The 21,788-nt window shown below is 38.4% G+C and overlaps 1 protein-coding gene across 7 annotated transcripts in view; it reads left to right on the plus strand.

The window, feature by feature from the left end:
* The window catches only part of AFF3 (AF4/FMR2 family member 3), a 571,747-nt gene that overhangs the window by 349,076 nt on the left and 200,883 nt on the right, over window positions 1–21,788 (plus strand). For all 7 annotated transcript variants that reach the window (XM_045054068.1, XM_045054069.1, XM_045054070.1 and 4 more), the window contains one exon: window positions 20,842–20,922. In XM_045054068.1, coding sequence (XP_044910003.1) covers window positions 20,842–20,922 — 81 coding nt within the window. The remainder of the gene's footprint in view (window positions 1–20,841; window positions 20,923–21,788) is intronic.

A 21,788-nucleotide genomic window follows, 5' to 3' on the forward strand; every position in this document is an offset into this window, starting at 1 on the left:
TCATTTTGTGACACTCAATAACTGATGTGTGTCCACTGGGCCTCCAGATTCCAAATGCAAGTCTTTTTAGGGGAAGGACTGTGTTTTATATTCCTTCTGTATGGCCAGAACCCAGGCAAAAACCATATTAAGCCTCTAATGCAGTTGAATAAATGAGGCAGGTTGGTATACCTTCTTGTTTGTTTAATTCAAATACAAATTGACCAGGCTCACTCCTGTCTGCAGTAATAACAGGAGAACATGGAAGAGCTAAGGGGAACTTGTTGTGCCCTGGCAGCACCTAGGGCAGTGCTGGGCCGGACTGAGCAGGGATCTAGGAGTTGGGGTGGGGCATGGTTGCCCCCTCACAGTCATCATCCAAGCCTGGGTATAGTATGCTCTTAAAACTGCCCTTGAAGAAACGTGCTGTAAGATGAGAAGTTGGCCCTGCAGACTTTGTGTCCTCTAAAAGCAGTTCCTTGCTGTGCTGCTAAAACACCGGATTTTTTCTTTGTCACCTTCTCCTTCCTAGTCTATTGTAATTACATTTCTCAACTGTTTTTAAAAAGGTTTTTTTTCCCCAGAAGGCTGCCTTCTTTCCCACTGTCCCCCATCCAGACTGTCTGGCACACGATCACCAAGTTGCTTTGCCCAAAACAGCACCTGGCATGTCTGACCCTCCACGTTCAAACCCTCATAACCTACCACTGCCAACCCACCCTCCATGGCACACTCTGGCATTCAAAGCCCTGCAGAGACCGTTCTCATTACTCTCTTCAGCTCTCTACTCAAGCCCAGGTGACTTCCACTCATCCCCTTGCCCCAGCTCAAATACCCTACCAACTTATTCCTGGGATTACCTAGGTCTCAACTTCTGTTACTGGCTTACTTCACCTCCTTTACAGAGTCCTGAACATGCCAGCTCACAATGAACACTGCTGCCTTGCTCAGCTCCAAGCATCACTGCCCATCCTGCATTTGGAGTTTGCCACACATGCCCAAGGGACTGTATTACTAATGTCTGCATGTGTTTGTAGATTTCCACCTTCCCCTTTACTGTACTGTACTGCCCCTGCACTGTAAACCCCCTTACAGCAGAGTTCGTACTGTACTGTACTGTACTTCCCCTGCACTGTAAACCTCCTTACAGCAGAGTTCGTGTTTCTTTTTACTGTGCCCCTTAACACGCTCAGACTAGTGCCCTCCACTAGCCAACTCACCGCTGAATTCTGTAGAACATGATCATGACACTCCTGGTGTTCTGGTCTCTACCTCAGTTAGGGTTGCTATTAGATACCTCAGAGCTGAGCCCTCTCATTTTGGCTGGAGCCTATCATTGAGCCCCAGACAAAGCTATTTGTTGTGCAGACAGGAATAATAAAAGATGATTTTAGCAGTTTTTCATGGTTGAACCAGCCCTTCATCTGACAGCCTGCAGCCCACTGCAGGAATGGTGGGAAAATTGTGCTTCCTTGTGCCAGTTCCCTCTCCATTGTAATTAGGAAGCTGGTTTGCTTGAAATATTGTTTCACAGGTGCAGGATTCATCCTCGACAGGTGATTATGTTTTGATTTTTATCATCACTTATAAAACAGAATGGGGAAAGAGATTTCAGACCATAAAGCATATTCCACTGCAAATGAGATATTAGTGTTAAAAATTCATCAATGTTGCTAAATATTTACCCAATACAGTGTTTCTACCTTCTGCCAACCTGAGGCATTCTCTTGGCAAATGTGCCTCATGGAACTTTGGAAGTCTTTCTGCATTACTAGTCTAACTACATAAATACAACCATCTGTCCATACTAGGTAAACAGACTGACCTCTATTCTTCTTCTTCTTTTTTTTAACCTTTGTTTTAATTTCTTGAAATTTGTCCAAAATAATCCTGACTCTACCGCTGGTTCTTTGTTAGGAGCCAAAAAGATACAATTATAAAGAACTCCAGAAACATCTAGTACATTCCTTTTCTTCTTAGTGTAATTTGAAACCCCCCTGAGAATTGTAATTTAAAAGTTCCCCACACTTTCCTTCCTCTCCAGAGGTAGCCATGCATTTTCTTGTGTTTCCTACTGTTGCGTTATTTTATTGTTCTACTGTAGAAACTTGGTATTTTTAAAGCATCAAATTTGTTTTCAAGTTCATATTTGCACAGAACTAAACTACAGCCATTAATAAGATTAGATTAGTGGGTGTTGATTTAGTTCCTACTATGTGCTTAGTTGCTACGTTCATCTTTTTTTTAATGTTTTTAATTTTTATATCTGAAGGATAGAGATACAGAGCATGAGTGGGGAGAGGCAGAGAGAGAGAGACAGAATCCAAAGCAGACTCTCCCAGCACAGAGCCCCACACGGGACTTGAACCCACAAACCATGAGATCATGACCTGAACTGAAGTCGGATGCCCAACCGACTGAGCCACCCAGGTGCCCTGCTCGGTTCATCTTTAAAGGAAATATTCATATGTGGGATATTTTTAATTCATTCAAAAAGTCATGTTGAGAAGTTAAACACTCATTCTCATGATGTCATCTCTCAAGCATTCCTAGAACTACTTTCTCCTTGAGAGCAAGGAAGATGAACAGGGAGGAACCAGCATCCTTACTTGGGTTTTGATCCAAAATAGCTCTCCTTAGCTTGATTAGGCAGTTTATTGAGGTTTGATTCTAAGTGACTTTTCACTCTCTCTGAATTCATATCCACTCTATACACTGAGATTCCCCCCGACACACTCCTCCCCCAGGAATTCAAAGGACCATGATGTAGAACAGTTCCCAAAGAGAAATTTCAGAAACATTTTGAGCTGTCCCAGCACTGTTGGAAGAAAAGACTTACCTGCTTGAAAGCAAAAAATCATGAGTGTATGTTATAGCATGGTAGTTTAACAATCATTACCTCCTCACATCTCATATGCTAAGTAATCATTCATTCATTCAGGAGTTGTTTAGCAAGTACCTTCTATGGACACTGTGTTAGGGTAGGTCCTGGAGATGTAGCAGTGAACGAAAGAGGGGGTCTCTGCCCTCCGAAGGCTTACCTGTAATCTCATTCAGTGGCAGATTGGGTGCTATAAATTGTTAGTGTTATAGACATTCAGAGGAAGGAAAGGTTGGGAAAAAGAAGACGGAAGCAGACGTTTCCTGAACAGTATGGGCTGTGAACTGATATGTGATGGAAGGGTAGGATGTGGACAGGGAAGTGAAGGCAGATGGGCAACATTTGAGCAAAGCCCTACAAGGTGAGATGCACAGAGCCCCCTTACTATGAGCAGCACGGAGAACCTGACTTGCCTAAATGACAGCTCCTGGAAGGAGCATGCTGGACATGTCAAAGTCAGGCAGGGCCTGAGACAAGATTGAGAAGTGGGACCTAGTCTAATGGGCAATCAGGGGCCCTCTCAATTAAGCAGACTCTTAAGGAGACAGGTGGCATGATAGAAAAGGTGTTTAGGGAAGATTAATCTGGCATCAGGATTAATGACCTTTCCCCTAGCTGCAGTTGCCCTAACTTCCTTGCGCTCAAATATATTTCATGATAGATGGTTTTAGAATTACATGTCAGAGACTTGGACATGAACTTCCCCAGGGTGGGGAAGCAATTTAAGAATTAGAGCGTGATTGTTTAACTCTGAAGTAAAAATGGTGCTTGGCTTAACCAGATGACTTGATGCTGATCAAAACAAATTGTTTTTAAAAATTGTTACCATGTCATCCTGAAGAGATACAAAAGAAATAACAAGAAAAGGGAAGAGGCAAATTCCAGAGAATCTGAGAACATTAAGACCTTGGCTGTGTATTGAGACCAGGTTTCCAGAGTAATTACTTTCCATTTCTGTCACTCAGAAGAGCTGAACGTAGCCAGGTAATTTCTGTGTAAACTTCAGCAAGAATCTTGCTATGTGTATACACAGTTGCTCTTGAGGTGGAGTTGGGTAGGCTCCATCTAAGAGTCTAAGAGTTCCTTTGGTAGATCTTTGATTATTGTGTCTTTCCTTACAATATTCACAGATGAGAAACCAAAGGCCCAGGTAAGTCAAGCACACATCCTGGTCAAGGACAGAGCAAGGTGTCCTGATTCCTAGTATACTTGCCTTCACCTGCCCACTTCACCTAATTCTGATCTCTGCTTTTTTCTTTCCCTTCCCTTTTTTCTCTTTTGTCCCACTTCTTGTTTATTTTTGGTGAGAGGAAAGGTAGGGAAAGAAGGGTTGAAGACCAGGGTTGAGTAAGAAATGCTAAGAGAACCAATAATGCTAGAATAGTGTATAGATTATACTTACACTTAACTACTGCTGATGCTACTTGTTCTACATCATACTATTTATGAAATAATATGAAATATGGTATCTTATCTACTTCTCACCAAACCCCAGTTACAGACTGAAGGCAAATGCAAAGATGCAGAAGCCTTTGTTTCATATTCTAGGTGAGCCAGAGAATGACTTGGTGGCCTTGGGTAGATAACTTCTCTGAGCCAGGTGCCCTCATCCCCCACCCTCCTGGTTCCATGGTTCCCTATGGCTCTGGGACCAGCCTCAGTCTCTCCTCATTCTGAGCCCAGTGCTTTTGTTCTCTTTGTCTCTAGGAACTCTGAAGCATTAAGTTTTAAAATATAAATATGCTTTAAACAAGGTAACATTTTTTAAATGTTTAGCTGGAATTTTGCATTTCTAGCTATTTCTTGATGCATCCCACTTGTGCCAACCTTCTTTCTTGTGAGAACCACTCTTGTCATTACACCCAGGCTTAGATCTCTTCGCTGGCTGAGTTGTTCCATTATACGCTTCCATTATCTGAGTGCATGTTACCCATTCCAGGTTCATCTCGGTCCCTGCCAGGGCACTCACTACCACCCAGCACCACCCTCCACGCTCCCCTCATCAAGCTAGCTTCCTTACTCCCACTACCATCAGGGACACGTTTATGTGGGTTCTGACCCTCCACCAAAAACCTGCTACTCCTCTGTGGCTCCTTCCCTAAGTCAAAAGGGTCCTTACCTTATCAGTACCACTATTCTACTCTAATCTGCAGGGCATAATTGAGCACTACCTAGCTCTCCCTTTTAAATGACTTTATTGGGGCGCCTGGGTGGCGCAGTCGGTTAAGCGTCCGACTTCAGCCAGGTCACGATCTCGCGGTCCGTGAGTTCGAGCCCCACGTCAGGCTCTGGGCTGATGGCTCAGAGCCTGGAGCCTGTTTCCAATTCTGTGTCTCCCTCTCTCTCTGCCCCTCCCCCGTTCATGCTCTGTCTCTCTCTGTCCCAAAAATAAATAAACGTTGAAAAAAAAAATTAAAAAAAAAAATGACTTTATTGAGGCATAGTTTATATATCAAAAAACTAACCCATTTCCAGTGTACAATTCAGTGATTCATAGTAAATTTAGAGTGTACAACCATCACCCTTATATAGTTTCAGATTTCATCACCCTGGTAAGGTCCCTCATACCCATTGTATAGCCAACAATCACACGCAAACATACAAACACACCCACCTGCTGGCTCACTCCCTTACATGTATACACTCACTCAAACATCTTTTGGTTCAATTGGAATAATACTGTCCTGTTCTATTTAGGCTTTTATTACAATAAATATTTTTTGTGATCAGGTTTCAATATTTAGACACGTTTGCTGCTATATAATAAAATTGTCACATATTGGTAATTATATTAAATATTTTTCAAAGATAAAATTTGTATTGTTCACCTTTTCTTCTAAAGAGTTGCTTTTCCTTCCAAGTTTTCTTGTCCATTTTTACTTCAGGAATTCTTTCCATAGATTCGAAAATGTATTTATGTGACAACCTGACAGATAAACAGAGCTAATTTCTAAATACTCTGATGTCAAAACGGGCAAAGATATAAAAAGGTATTTCAGGAATAGGAAAAGAAGATGCCTAATAAATATGCTACACTAATAATTAGAGATGCAATCAAAGCAACAGTTCAAGCATTTTTTTTCCTATAAAATTGGCAGTGGGGCCCCTGTGTGTCTTATTTGGTTAGGAATCCAACTCTTGATTTTGGCTCAGGTCATGATCTCATGGTCCTGAGATCAAGCCTCTCTCCCTCTCCCTTTGCCCTTCCTCTGCGCGCGCTCTCTCTCTCTCAAAAATAAATCAATAAACAATAAACAAATAAATAAATAAATAAATAAATAGATAAATATTATTTATTAATAAATAAAGGTGATGAGGTAAAAAAAATGTTGAGGTATAAATGATAAATAAAATTATAATATATTTAAAGAGTCCATCATGATGATGAGATATACATATACCTTGTGAAAATATTTCCACCATGAAGTTAATTAACACTTCTGTCATCTCACCTTTTTTTTAAGTTTTCAGCAAATTTCATTTATACAATACAGTATTTACATTACATTATTAACAACTATACATTTGGGTCTCAGGCTTTATTTATCCTATAAGTGAAAGTTTGTACTCTTTTACCAACCTCTCCCTATTTTTCCCAAACCCCAACCTCAGGCAACCACCATTCTATTCTCTGTTTCTATGAATTCAACTTTCTTTAGATTCCACCTGTAGTGATGCTGGACAGTATTTGTCTTTCTCTGTTTAGTATATTTTACTTGGAATAATTTCCTCAAGATCCATCCATGTTATCACAAAAGGCAAGATTTTCTCTTTTTTAAAGCTGAATAATATTCCATTGTATATACATACCACAGTTTCTTTTTCCATTCATCCATCAGTGGGCACTTAGGTTGTTTCCGTTCTTTGGCTATTATGAATAATGCTGCAATGAACGTTGGAATACAAATACGTCTTTGAGATAATGATTATCTCCTTTAGATATAATACCCAAATGTGAGCCTATTAGATCATGTAGCAGTTCTACTTTAATTTCTTGAGGAACTTCCATACTGTTTTCCATAGTAGCTGTACCACTTTACATTCCCAGCAACAGTGTACAAGGGCTTAATCTTCTCCACATCCTTGCCAGCATTTTTCATCTCATATCTTTTTTATAACAGACATCCTAACAGATGCGAGGTGATAGTTCATTGTGGTTTTGATGTGCATTTCTCTGATCATTAGTGATTCTGAGCTCTTTTTCATATACTTGTTGTACATCTGTATGTCTTCTTTGGGAAATGTCTGTTCAGATCTTTGGGTTACTTGTTTTTTTGGGTTTTTTTTTTTTTTTTTTTTTTGTTTTTTGCTTTTGGGTTGTATGAGTTCCTTATACATTTTGGATATTTATCAGATATGTGGTTTGCAAATCTCCTATGCCACAAGTTTTCTTTTCATTTTGTTGATGTTTCCTTTGCTGTGTAGAAGCTTTTAGTTTGATGGAGTCCTGCTTGTTTATTTTTGCATTTATTGCCTTTGCTTTTTGTGTCAAAACTGAGAGATCAATGTCAAGGAACTTACTCCCTGTGTTCTCTTCTAGGAATTTTTTTGTATCAGGTCTTTTATTCTGTTTCACAGTTTACATCTTCTTATATTGTGCATTTATTAACAAATTGTTGTAGTTATTTTTAATACTTTTGGCTTTTACTACAGTTATAGGTAATTATATACCACCACTATAAGATTAGAGTATTCTGTATTTAACTACATATTTACCTTAACCAGTGAGTTTTATTCTCTCTTGTATTTTTATGTTACTAATTAGCATCCCTTCATATTGAAGAACTCCCTTTAACATTTCTTAAAAAGCTGGTCTAGTGATGATGGAAGGATTTTTTCAGGTAGAGTATCCTCAGGTGGCAGGGTTTTTTTCTGTGACAGCATTTTGAATGTATCACCCCACTGCCTTCAGGCCTGCAAGGTTTCTCCTGAAAAATCTGTTGATAATATTGTGGTATTTCCCTCGTATGTAACAAGTTGCTTCTTTCTTGCTGCTTTTAAGATTCTCTCTTTGTCTTTAGCTTTTGACAGTTTAATTATAATATGTGTCAGCATGAGTTTCTTTGGAAACTTCTTCTTCTTTGGAACTTCATCTTCTTTGGCACTTTCTGGGATTCCTGGATCTGGGTGTTTGTTTCCTTTTTCAACTTAGAGAAGTTTTCAGTCATTATTTATCTGAGTAAATTTCAGCCCATTTTTCTCTTTTCTCTTTCTGGGATCCCCATAATGTATATTGGTACATGTAATGGTGTCCTGTAAGTCCCTTAAGCTAGCTCACTCTTTTTTATTCTTTTTGTTTTCTTTTTGTACCTCTTATTGGATGAATTCCACTGCCCTGTTATCAGGTTCACTGATTTTTTTTTCTTCCTCTTGATTTAGTGTGCTGTTCAATCCCTCTATTAAATTTTCCAACTCATTTATTACATTCATCAGCTTTGTGATTTTTTCATACCTTTTAATATTTTTCTACATCTTTGTTGAAATTCTCACTTTGTTTATAAATTGATTCCCTGACCTCAGTGAGCATCTTTATAAATATTACTCTGAACCTTCATTTGGATAAATCACTTATCTCTGTTTCATTAGGATTGGTTTCTGGAGATTTATCTTTTTTTGTTTGGAACACAGTTCCCAATTTCTTCCTTTCTGAGATGTTCTGTGTTTGTTTCTGCATATTAGATAAAACAGCCACCTCTCCCTGTCTTGACAGACTGGTTTTGTATAGTTGAGTCCAGTCATCCCACCCAGTTTGAGCTCCTGGTTACCTCTCAAACATTTATGATTGTCCAAGCTGCCATTTTGGCTCTGTAGTGGCTCCCAGTAGTTGAGAGTATGCCAAGACTTTTCAGTGTCCCAAAGGGGAGGATTGTAGTTAGCACTTAGATGCACATTGATCAGAAGCCAGCCCCTCTGGAACACATGCACTCTTATTCCATCCAGGGAGAAACTGGGAGATGGGAATCTTTGCCTGCTACCTCTGCACTTTGCCCAGGTGTATAGCCACAAACGCTCCTGTATCCCTTAATGACTGCTTCTGTGTTTTTTGTAATCCTGTGGGACTCATGAATGTGAGCCTTGCTGGCTTTTGGAGCTAGGTGATTTGGGGGCCCATCCCTCAAATGGAAGCCTTCAAATTTGGGGTGCTAGCTATGTGACCCATACCCTTTGCTCTTCAGAGAGAAGCTGGGACTTAGGGGTTTCCTCCCAGTTATATGCTGTGCCAGGGATGGTATTTATGGCATGAGTCTCAGCCTTTTCTACCTGTTTCAATGTGGACATTTTCTCTGTCACCTGACATGTAGAATTCACTCATCTAGTTCCTGGATTTCTCTCAGAGGAGATTACTCCATGTGTAGGTGTATATTCAGTGTGTCCGTGAGAGGAGGGAAATTCAGTAGCCTCCTATGCCACCATCTTGGTCCAGTAGCCACTGCAAATAGGATTTTTAAGAAGAGTATTAATAAAAGTCTTTAGAAACTTTCATATACTTTTCATATGAAAAGGGCTTTCATATACTGTTACAGGATATGTAAATTAATAGACCATTTTGAGAGAACAATTTGACAATATATTAGCATTTGAAATATTTATGCCATTTGACCTAGAAATTCTATACAAGGAATTTATACTCTGGAAGTAATATAGAGCCATGAAAAGATCTATGTACAAGGATTTTTTTTCCAAAGTATGGTTTATAGTCACGAAAAAAGGCAACAAACCAACTCTCCATCACTTGATTAAATAAACTATCATACTTCCAGTCAGATTAAATAAACTATAGTACTTCCAGGCAGTGGATTGCCTGTGTAGCCTTTCAAAAGAAGATACATTTATCAGTTGTATTGGCAAAGAAGAAATTAAAGATGAAAATGATTAAGTCACCGAACAGTATGACCTCATTAAAAATATATGGATAATCCCCATATTAGTATAAATATATAAAAAATTGGATAAGTACCCAGTGCTTGAAACTGTTCACTCTGAGCATTCTCCATAGTTGTTAGGATCCTGAGTGGCTTTCACTTTCCTGCATTTTATATTTTTACAATGTTTAACTTTTAACAAGAAGCATATATTATTTATGTAAACAGAAAGATGCAGTGAAGATAATTTTTCAATTAAATTAAAAATTAAATTGAAATCATGTGTCCTAGCCTAACAGAGATTACATGTGCAGTTAAGAACTTCACTGAGTCAGGAATAGATACAAACAGAGAGGGCAGGGATTGCCTCAAGTCCCCCCAATGCGGCCCCATCTAATCAGAAGAAAGTAGGTACTCCAAACTTGGGACTCCCAGAGACCTCTCGCTGTGATGATCTCAAATGCTTCCAAGATATGCAGGTCACCATTTTAAGAAATGGCTAGTTTACCACTGAGTAGTTTTAATGGTTATTATAGTATATTATATTATATTATATTATATTATATTATATTATATTATATTATATTATATTATACTAACTTAAACTGCATGTGTTATGTTATATAATACTATATAAAGTTATGTACATGTTTACTGTCTATCTCATTTTTGCCAGAACGTAGCATCCGTGAGGATGGGGATCATATTTGCAGCTGTGTCTCCAGCACCTAAAACAGTACTTAGCACAAAGCACCTGTGGAATATTGTCAGAAATTGTTAGAAAGTTTATAGAAACCAAACTCTTCCTGAGAGCTTTAACAAGTTGCCTCTAATTATGTTGGGTGTCTCCATGAGCCACATGTAATGTTTTTTCCACAAGGTAGCCCCTTGGATGTCTGACACAGCAACTTATTCTTCTTTTTTGCCAAACTAATTAGACACATTAGACCAACAACCATGAAAACTATGATACCTCAACCAGCATCCATTATGGCCAGGATAGACATTGGTGGCTGGGGTGGCTCCATGAGAAAACCAGAAGAAATAAAAACATAGCAGCCACGAGGAATATGGATGTATTGTGTTTACAGTGTTCACTGTTTGTTGCTTGTTGCCCCACTGGTGCTCACAATTCCACATGCGTTGTATTCTGTGTTGCATCCCCAGAACATAGTGTTGCACCTGGTACATAGTGGATGGTTAGAAATGAGTTCAGTTGAATGTACATCTGGATGCACTAGTAGAAACTAAATTGATTGGTCTAACTAGTCATAAACTATTCAGCATGATTGTAGACCTCTTCTCAAGACAGGAAACTATGTCTGGTGTTGTCAGCAAGGATCAAGGAATAGAAACATCTGTCTCAAATTTGTAGATTGTCCATTTGCTTTTGTGTATTCTGAACCTTCCTTCTCACTTTCTCCCCATGGAGACATCTGCAAGATCATCTTTGCTTCCTAATTTCCTTAAGGTCTTTTCTTTCCCCCTTTCAAGACACAGCATCTGAGTTCAGGATCTTATCTTCCTTAGACATCATTAATTTGGTGCCTTCATCTTTTATCTTCATTTCTTTGTTCTCACAGAATATCTTTTCCCAAGGGATAAGCTCTTTACAGGCTATACTAACTCAGTCTTTTTTGTTGCCTTTTCTTCTAAGAAAAGTAGTTATCATTCTGTTTTTATTTTGGCCCTAACTTCTCTTTTCTCGCAGACCTATGAACTTCTGGTGGAAAGTATTTTAATCTTTTGCTTCCCCTTTTTCAGGATATATTAACCTCATGGTTTAAAAAGAAAAAAAAAAGATGGTCTCTCCAAAACTAACCAGCTTTCCTTCTTCCTCCCGATTTGGCTGTCTGTATCTGGAATACTTCAGTAGACATTTCCTGTATTTTTTAAAGTCATCCTGCCTTTTACATCCATCCATAAGATGAGGAAATATCCCTGCTAGCTAGGGCAATGCCACTCAGTGATTTCTAAATTACCCCTCAAACTGAGAAGAAATACTTGGGTGAAGTTAATAGACAGAAACCTGCATGTTCGAAGGGAACTTAGCTGGGAAAGGACTTGAAAGGGAGAAAGGCGTGCACCATCAGCAAGGTTGGGCTAAGGGCAGCACAGCTGCTGAGACTTGCCTTCCCTCTGGGGAACCAGACATCCTACTGTACCAGGGACTTTTATCTTAGCCCCAGTGGCTCTCTGGTTCTCTTCTTACCCTGCCTGCCTGCCTTGCTCTGTGCCCTGCCTTGATGTCAACTCCTACCACCATGATCCAGTAGCTTTCTGTCTCTATATTCACGTTTCCCCATTGCCTCCTTCAGATCATTTTAGAAGAGCTCTCAGGTCAGTACTTGCAGTAGTAGTCTATAGGCATAAAAACAAAGCTTCTAATCTCTTAAGAACCCCAAACCAAATTTTGGAAAGAGAATGCATTCCACTTATTACTAATTGTCCCATTTCAGAAAAATACCAGACAATGAGACAGCACCCCCCTCTTTATGCACATGGTGCTTTAGTAGCAAAGGGAGTGAGGGAAGCAAATTATTGTTTAATAAGCACACTTTCATTATGCCTTCTATTTGACTATGAATAATTAACCAGTTAAATATTAAATAATTAACAGAGTGAAATAGATTAAAAAACAAACTCATAAATGCCTTCTCCTATAGCCATCCCCATCTCTTCACAAAGTCTAAGCCAAAAGCTGCCAACGCTAATTATAAAGGTAGTGATACAGCCATAATCACCTTCTTTGGAGCACCTACTTTTTGCCAGACACTATGCACTCTGTTTGTTTGTCACTAACCCTTTTAGTAATCCTACAAGATAGGGTTATTAACACCAATTTACAGATGAGGACATCAATAATCAGAAAAGCAAACTTGCCCAAGGTCATTCTGCTGGTTCACGGCAGGGACAAGATGACACGTGGTTTCTCAGATGCTGACTCCAAACCTGTTCTGCCATTCCACTTCTCTATAATTGAGAGATGGGTTTTGGCGAATGCACTTTTATGATTACCTGTCTGTGGAAGGGGGTTCAGGAACATAAGTAAGAGGAAAACATGGCCAAGAATGTAATTATCACCCTCTTCCCCCTCCTGGCCTCCACAGTCTTCCTCTCTGTCCCAAATAATACCTTCTTTACCCTTAGATACGTATGAAAGAGCAGTTTGATTATTGCAAACCACAGCTAGTTCTAGGATTAATTAGTCTATACATCTAGTAGGAGGGCTAATTTCTGGTTGTTTGTGCTGTCACAAAAAAGGTGTTATGTAGAGCAGAAGTAAGGTGACAGTGGCACCATTAATAACATGACCTTTCTTATGAGCTGGTTAGGAATTTGGTTCATTTCTCATAAACCTAGACTTAATATGACTTATTCTTAGAAATGATACAGGAAAGGGGTGCCTGGGTGGCTCAGTCGTTTGAATGTCCCAACTTCAGCTCAGGTCATGACTTCACAGTTTGTGGTTTCAAGCCCCACATTGGGCTCTATGCTGACAGTTCAGAGCCTGGAGCCTGTTTCGGATTCTGTGTCTCCCTCTTTATCTGCCCCTCACCCACTCTCACTCTGTCTGTCTCTCTCTCAAAAATAAATAAACATTAAAAATTTTTTCAAAAAAGAAATGGTACAGGAAAATACCAGTCCCGTATTCAGAATGTGGGAAATCCTCCTACTGCCCCGCCGAATGCTTTATTTTTTTTTGAAAGCATCTTTTAAAATTACACTAATTAATGCTTCTCAACAGGAGCACAAGGTTTTTAAGAGTGCAGGAAACTAGCAGGTGTCTGTGTGTTGCAGCAGGAACTCTGGGGTGAAGTTGTCACCTGGGTTTAACAAGAGTCGTTAAGTTCCTACAGCTGTACACTCAACCTCAAAACCCTCTTTAAATTCCAAGAACCCAAAGTGATTTTACTACTTTTAACATTTTAACACAATGTTTAGTTCTAGAGACAACCCACAATTAAAGAATAGAAATTATAATATTTTTAAGCCCGGGGGAAAAAATGAATATTGAAAGCCAGGTGAATCTAAAAATGAATTATGGAATTGTATGGTTCTTATTTTTCCAGAAAGTCCCAGGGAAATAGATAAAACAATGCTCTTAACACAGAGGGACAAGACAATAAAACAAGTTACATCCATCTTCCTGCCCCCAAAGAAACTGGAAAACAACAAAACTGCATCTAGAGCAAGAAATCTTCAGAAAAGTCTAAAATGAAGGGATCTAGCATGAAATAAATTTTTGGAATGGCAGCTGTATTTTGACTTCAGTCAGTGCTCTTATCCTTAAGCTATCCTCTAATCCTTATTGGAGAGTCCAGAGTTTACAGGGTTGCTGAAGTCAGGGAGCTGAGACGTGGGTCTCTAGTGCACAGGATGGATTTCCTTACAAGAAATCACACTCTTTACATGTGAAGGAAATAATGAAAGGCCAGGCACAGTGTGGTATCAGAGAACTGAAAATCTGATGGCCCAAGGAGCAAGTGTGATGCACCCACCTAAGACACCCTTGAAATTTCCAGGTTGAAGGCTTTTGTATTTTTCAGTCCCCAGTGCTTGCCTTCCCCGCATAGGCCCATGGGGTCATACTGTTTTCTAACACAGGTGTTCTCCTTGTCTTTCTCAATCTGTGAAAGCTGAATTGAAAACTGCTTCTCAAATTGATGCCATTAATCTTGACCTACGTGGTGCGTCCTCCATTTTATCCATTGATGATTAACCTCATTGAGAACATGGGGATAGCCTTAAATTAAAAGGCTCTGGCTTAGATTAGTTGGTGTTCCAAATCTGAGATTCTTCTCTCCAGGAGACATGTATAAGACCAGAAAATACAGCTCCTGGGAATCCCCTTCTCAGGCCAGTTTTAGTCCAAATTGGACATATTCCTGGGTTTTCGATATGAAGAAACAAGATTTCACTATGATTTTTGGTAATGCTACAATTATACATTTTTATTGGTTATTTGCTTAGTTATAATTTTAGCAGCCTAAGCTGTACTGTAAAAAAATAGAAGAAAGTACTTTCCTTTTTCAGCAGCTACTATTTTTCTAAAAGGTTTCCATGAGTAGTGTTTCCGTCAAGATAATGATTGTTGTTATTCTTAATGGACATGAATACATTATATTTACTATTATTTTTCATACTATAGGTCTTTTACTATAGTAACAAAATGAGGATGTTCTTGAATTTTTGTTGATTTAGGGTAAAACTTTAGCCTGCTTGTTCAGAGCCAAAATCTGCCCAGCCTTTGAGTTTGACCTTGAAGTCTATTTAAAGTCCAGGGATGGATTGACAATTAGAATATACTCTCTAGCCCCATTAGGGAAGGATTTGGGTGCTTCCCCCAGTTTTTCTTACTCAAGAGCTGCTGCTCTGAATCCCAGGTATGGGCCTTCCAGAGTGTTTCCCTTCACCAGATACAGTACTCTTGTTAGCTACCCGCATTTAAAGGATATGTAATTTTTATTACACTTTTCTGTTGTTGGAAGCACTTATCTGATAAGAGTGTCATAACACAAATAATTTGTGTGAAACTGAAAACAAAATAGTGCTCTGATCTGCAGCAGCCACCGCCATACATAAGTCGACTTTGGCAGTTTGTATTTTTGTTCCCAAGTGATGGAATTAAACCAGTGTTTTATTTTGAGAAGAGTGAGTTTCTGAGCACAAAGAATGCTGGAGTTAGCTATGGTCATCTGCCAGGCCTGTGGAGGTAGACACCCCGTTTTAGCAGACCTCTGAGTTGGCAGCAGATGTTGAAACATTGCTGAAAGAGAAAGAAGATATTCAGTCGCTCTCAATCCTGGCAACCATCATATGTGTTTCGTAGGACAAGTATAGCTTATTGGTGTTATCATTCTAGAAGGAGAGAAAAGAGAATCCCAGGGAAATTAAATGAATTCCTATTACTTTATCCATTGTGCTAGGCCTCCAGAGAGCTATAAGAGAGTTTAAAAGACATAATCCCTTCCCTCAAACAGGTTATACTGTAAAACCTTGGACTGTGAGTAACGTGTTCTGGGAGTGTTCCGCAAGATGAGTGAACATTTCTAGTAAATTTTAACTTGATAAATGAGCGATGTCTTGCAATATGTGTATGTGATGCCAAACATCACATGGTCACAACTGAGCCACCGGTTCTTGAAATTCGCTTTGATGTACAAGTGATTTGGATTACAAGCATGTTTTTGGAATGAATTATGCCCACAAACTGAGGTTTTACTCTAATCTAACAAGTGTTATAAATTCATAATCTGATAGTGGTAACACATGAAAGGTAAAGTCACAGCCCCAGGTAGCATGGAAATGTTAAGTAGGGGACACAGATCACAGTAATGGAGAGGTGGAGGGTGTGGCTCTCGCTAAGGATCACGCTGGTCAGTGACCTTCATAAAGAGACGAGGGATGAGAAAGAATGAAGAGATAAGTGAAGTTGGAAAAACATGAAAGGAAAAGCAAAAAAATGTCAGGATAGGAAAACCTAGGGCAGGACAAGAAGTAAACCCATCTGGCTTGTGGGGAGGACCGTACAGAAAAGTAACAAGCAGTAACACTGCAGTGTTTCTTGATGGCACCATATGACAGAGCATCTTGAATGCTTGGACCAGAGTCACTGGAAGCTTTTGAGCAAGTGTAGCATAGTAACTATTTTAAATAAAACACTTGGGTGACAGTGATCAGGATAGATTGTAGTGGGGAGACAGTAGGCAAGGAGAGAGACCAGGGAAAGTATTTCTCTATTTGCTGATTTTAATAGGGAAATTTAAATGTTGTTCAAAAATTTTCTGGTTTCCTCTGTTTGCAAACTAACTATACTTTGCGGATCTTTATACTGTATATTTTGAACACTAAGATTTCAGGCTAAAATTCAACTGCCTTGAATAACAAAGAGCTACACTGCTTAACGAATGGATGCCCTAAGCCTCTGACCATTTGTCCTAGGACAGGCTGTTGAAGGTGACACCAGAGTAAGTGGGGAGCTGCATGGAGGGAGAGGGTTGTGCAAAATGAGTACATGAAAGTCTGCTCACCTTTAAGCTCTGGACTCTTGGGACTCAAGGTCAATCTTACAGTAAAATAGATGTGAAAATGGACACTGGCCTGTATGCCCCATGGCCTTCAGAAAACCAGTATAAGGAGGATAGAAAAAAAATGTTGGACAGTTAATGAAATGCAGTATTCTATACCGTTATCATTGAACCATCTGTTACTTCATTTAGCAGAAAAGTGAGTGTATTTACTATAAAGAGACTTGGCATTTTAAGCCTATATAAGAAATAAGAAGACACCCTGAAATATATCCTTTGGGTAACTAGACATCTGCTTGGAGAGATGGGACTAGTGAGGCTGTGTTAAGACAGATAAGTCTTATTCTTAATCCTACCAGTTGGCTAAGGAACCTAAGCTCAAAACTGAGGCCCTCTCAGTGTTGAGGAATAGGGTGTGACCTCATTCCTAAGTGGCAAGAAAATCAAAAAGGAAGGAAGGCAGACAAAGAAGTGGCAAGGGACATTAGAAGTTCAGAAAGCAACTACCTAAACTCTGGAGTAATTGGCCTTACATTACTTCTGTGATCCAGGAAGTGGCTACAGGATAGCCACTGTGATGATGGGATGGTTGAGGAGAGGAAGTCAAGAGCATGAGTGGGGGTGGGGGGCAATGGGCACAGTGGCATGGGATTGATGACCTTGCAATGGGTAGGAATCTTTTCCTGTGAAGAATATTTTGTGAGACAAACTAAGTGAAATTTTAGAAGTTATCAAAAAATTTACCTTTGTTTACATTTTAAACTACTAGAAACAGGTATAAGTTAAACGCTTAAAAAAAAAACAAATCTCATTAGTACTATGTCAAGGCTCTGTTCCCATGAGAAAACTTAGGGACAGTGTAAAGAATCATTATTATGATTCTTTCTTAGGAATCATGGTAATTGCTTTAAATAACTTTCTGTTTTAGTACTCTATAGTTTGTGTTAATAATTGCTAGCTTAATTGCAGGTTACATTTGCATAATACTTCATTCTTTTATCAAAACACTTTCCCATGTATTCTCTCATCTCAGTATCCCAATATCTAAAGCTCAGAGAGAAATTCCGTTTCTCAGTTTAGAGACCCAGAATTCTGAAACTGAGTTTGATGTTAATCAGTACTGTCTTTTATTGAGTGATTAAACATAAAGGAACATGCTATGCTCCTTATATGTATTATCTCATTTAATCTTCATGATTAAACCATGAGATTGTTAACATCTCTATTTCCTCTGGTTCTAAAATACTACAAGCTGAAATTTGATTGATTCCTAAGTCTGTGGTTTTAAAATCACTACAATTTACTCAAGATGTCACTTACCTAAGCTTGACAGAAGAGGAAATAGGAATAATCTATTTGTTCTTAATTTTCCCATCTAACCCTAATGGAGAATTTTTACATAATAAATGATCAATCTTTTTAAAAAAATCATCGCACATTGATTTTTAAAGTATATATTTAAATAGTTTGTGTAAAGAATTCTTATGTTTTTTTTTGGAAATTCTAAAGATTTAAATGTTTTAAGCAACCCGTTTATCATTCCTTCATATATTTAGCAGAACTCATTAGGTTGAAAAATTACATAGAAATAGTTAGAATTAAAATAAATTAGTGAGCAGTTTTGCATTGAAATATGGGTGTTCAGTTCAATTCAGTGAGTTAATTTTGAGTGTTTAGTATTTATAATGTGCTTCAGTCTACACAAAGACATGTTGGCAGTATCCCTCTCTGAAGAAATTTTCAGTCCTTCTTTACAGGATTATGTTTAATAGATCTGAATGTTATTGAAACATATTATTGAGATTCCTAAGTATGATTTCTGTTCTACTTTGGATGAAGGAATGGGAGGGGAAAGAGGGAGAAATGGTTGTGTGCAGATTGAGATATGTACTCATAAAACTGTAAGACAGAAAATAATCTAACAGGTACTACGAGAGAGAAAAACAAATACTTTTGGAGGAGCCTGAGAAGGGAACCGTCGTATCATCTTGGAATGGAAGGAGAATCAGCAAAGGCCTCAAGACATAGATGATATTTAAGATGAGCCTTAGTGGGTGGATAGAAATCCAAAGTGCATATGAGGGCAAGACATTCACAAACAAAAGTATAGTGTCAATGAAAACAGAGGTGTAGTTTTTCTTATACGTACTGTGCGTGTAGATTAATAAAAAGGCACAAGGCGGAAAACAGACTTTGTTGTAGAAGGTCTTGAATACTAGGATGAGGTCTTTAAGAGCAAATGCAGTGAAGCGAAAGACAAATAGTGGGCTGGAGGTATGAGATATATGTGCAAATTTCAGCTGTGGCATTTATGAATTGAGTGAACTTGGGCAAATCAGTTAATCTCTTTGAGCAATATGGATGTAATAATAATTAGTAATAATTAAAGGTTGAGTGTAAATTTAAAATCTTGTGTGGAAATACTGTGAAAACTGTAAAGCACAACAGGAGTCATTGTGGCCATGGTTGTCATCATATTGTTATGTATATAGTGGGATGTGAAAATTTTGGGGGAGTGAAGCTCTTCATCTGGATCTGTAGTCTAGAAAAATTAAGTTGGCAGGAGTGTAGCAGAAGGATTAATAACAGCAAAAGAAAGAACCAGTGAAGAAGCTATTAAAGTAATTCAGGTTAAAAGTAGTGAAGTTGTGATTAGTATGGTAGAGATATTGCAGAGATACTGTCCCAATTTGGCCTTCATCCAAAAATATACTGAGCACCCACTCTGTTCCTTGACACTAACTCAGCATTCCTGCATAACTACCTCAAAAGAGACAACATGGATAGATACAGGATAGAACTGGCCAAGACTTGGGGAGCAGAGTTAAGAGGAGAGAGGGACATAGAGGGTCACTGGATCTTCCTTTGCTTTCCACTGGAAACACAATGGAGAAGGGACATCTCAAATGCATATGAGCTTAACCCACCTACACAACAGGTGTTAGGGTGGGTGAGAGATGTTAATAAGGTCAATAAATACTTCCCCGGGTGGGTTTGACTCTGTCTGCTCCCAGTGTGGGTCTGCACTATCTAAGGTATTGAAGGAGGAGAGTTACCAAAACAAAACAAAACAAAACAAAACAAAAACGCACAAGACCATCCTTAAGAATGTCTTTGACTTGAAAAACCTGACAGAATCCCTTTTTCCCAAGCGAGGTGAGAAAATGTCTTCAACTAAAAAGAATTTCTCACTTTGCTTAAAACAGATCAACTACTGTTTCTATGCTTGCTTGGGTTTGAAGGTGGAAGGAAAAAAAAAAACGGGTTAAAACCCTACTTGTAAACACCGAGTAAGTTTCCTGGTGATCAGAAATTGATTGAATTTAATTGTACAATCACTTAGTGACTGCACATCCCTTCCAGGAGGTGGAACTGGAGGAGAAAACTATAAGTGAATAAACAACCGTTCTCTCTCACACAGTGCAGTGTACGTGTGTGTCAAAACACATACCACAGAGGACTGTGCGTTGAGCTGAAGTTGTATTCTTAATACTGTGTTATAAAAATGGCAAGATACTTACTTCTCTCTCTATTTCATACATGTGATACGTTTTTTTACGTCTCCATGAAGGAAATTTTTATGAAGACCAAAGTGATATGTGGGGCTTATTGAAAACTCATACTAATATTAGTTTTGAACAAAATAAAAAAGTCCTCTAATAATGACCCTAAAGTCAGAAGTACTTTGTACATTCCTTCAGAAACACCCTGTGAAATTTTGTGGGATCAAGTCCAAGAGAAGCAGCCCCCTTTGTACAGCATTTTCCATAGAGCTTTTACTACTGGGTTGTCCCTTTACTCAGGAGCTTAAATGAAGTAAAAAATAGGACAGCCTTGCAGATCTTTTTAAGATATAAAGGGAGCATGGGGATAGCCATGGAACCAAGAATTGGTAAAATTAGGAAAAGAAATCATGAAAGTGGGTCTCACATCCTTTTTTAAAAAATCCCTTTCATTCTTTATTCATCTCTTGTTCATTCCTGTCCCTTCCATGTATTAAGTAAGGCAGGCTCATATAGCTGTTTTATATGCTACTGACTTTAAATAATCTCTGTATTACAAAGCTGTGTTTTTTCCCTCTCTTTAGGAGATGACCTGGCTCCCACCACTTTCTGCTGTTCAAGCACCTGGCAAAGTGGAACCAAGCAAATTTCCATTTCCAAATAAGGTGAGATCTTGCAACACTCAGGAGGAATATGCTTTACTCACACAGAGATTTTTAGTGGATAGTGGATTTTCCCTTGGTTGTTTTTTCCTCTGTAAATATTCCTGCCAGAGGCATATGGCTTTGATTTTCAACAATTTGCAAGCATGTATTTATTCATCAAAAGGAGAAAATTAAGCTTTGACTTCCATACTTTCTGCAAAATGTGATGCATATTATAATTGTCATTTTATCTAAAAACATTTGTGAAATTGAAATGCATCTTACAATCATTTTATACATTCAGTGTGATTGTGTCTTTTTTTTCTCCTGAAAAGCTATTATTAAATTGATGATGTATCTTAAAATCAATGTCTTAGAATTGAAGACATGTAGTATATCATTGCTCTTGGGGATCTTTTGTAAACCTTAAAATATTTTCTAGGACTTTAAAAGACAAATTTCCATATTTTCTAAGGACAAGCACACACTCAAAAAATCAGCCACAATATATCTATTTAAATTACATGTGAGTCTAATAGGTTTTATTTTCTATTCTTCACCATACAACTAACACTTAACTACATATTCATAAATATAAAATTATGCAAGTAGAAGCAAAATATAAAAGTGTCCAATACCCTCATCCAGATTTTATTTCCCAACCCAGAGTTTACTCTCAAGAGTTTGGTGTGTACCCTTTTAGCCATCTTCACTGTGCATTATATACATATATGTGCATATGCAGTTTTAAAAAACTCTTAAGTGGTATAGTTCTACAAACATTTCTTCTAAGAGTTTTTCAGATACCTTGAATGCATATCATTGCTAAATACCAACATTGCAACTTTTTACAGTGAATTATTAAAATAACATTTCATTATAATTAT

Source organism: Felis catus, chromosome A3 (assembly GCF_018350175.1).
Source record: "Felis catus isolate Fca126 chromosome A3, F.catus_Fca126_mat1.0, whole genome shotgun sequence".
In the NCBI taxonomy this organism is placed as follows: Eukaryota; Metazoa; Chordata; class Mammalia; order Carnivora; family Felidae; genus Felis; species Felis catus.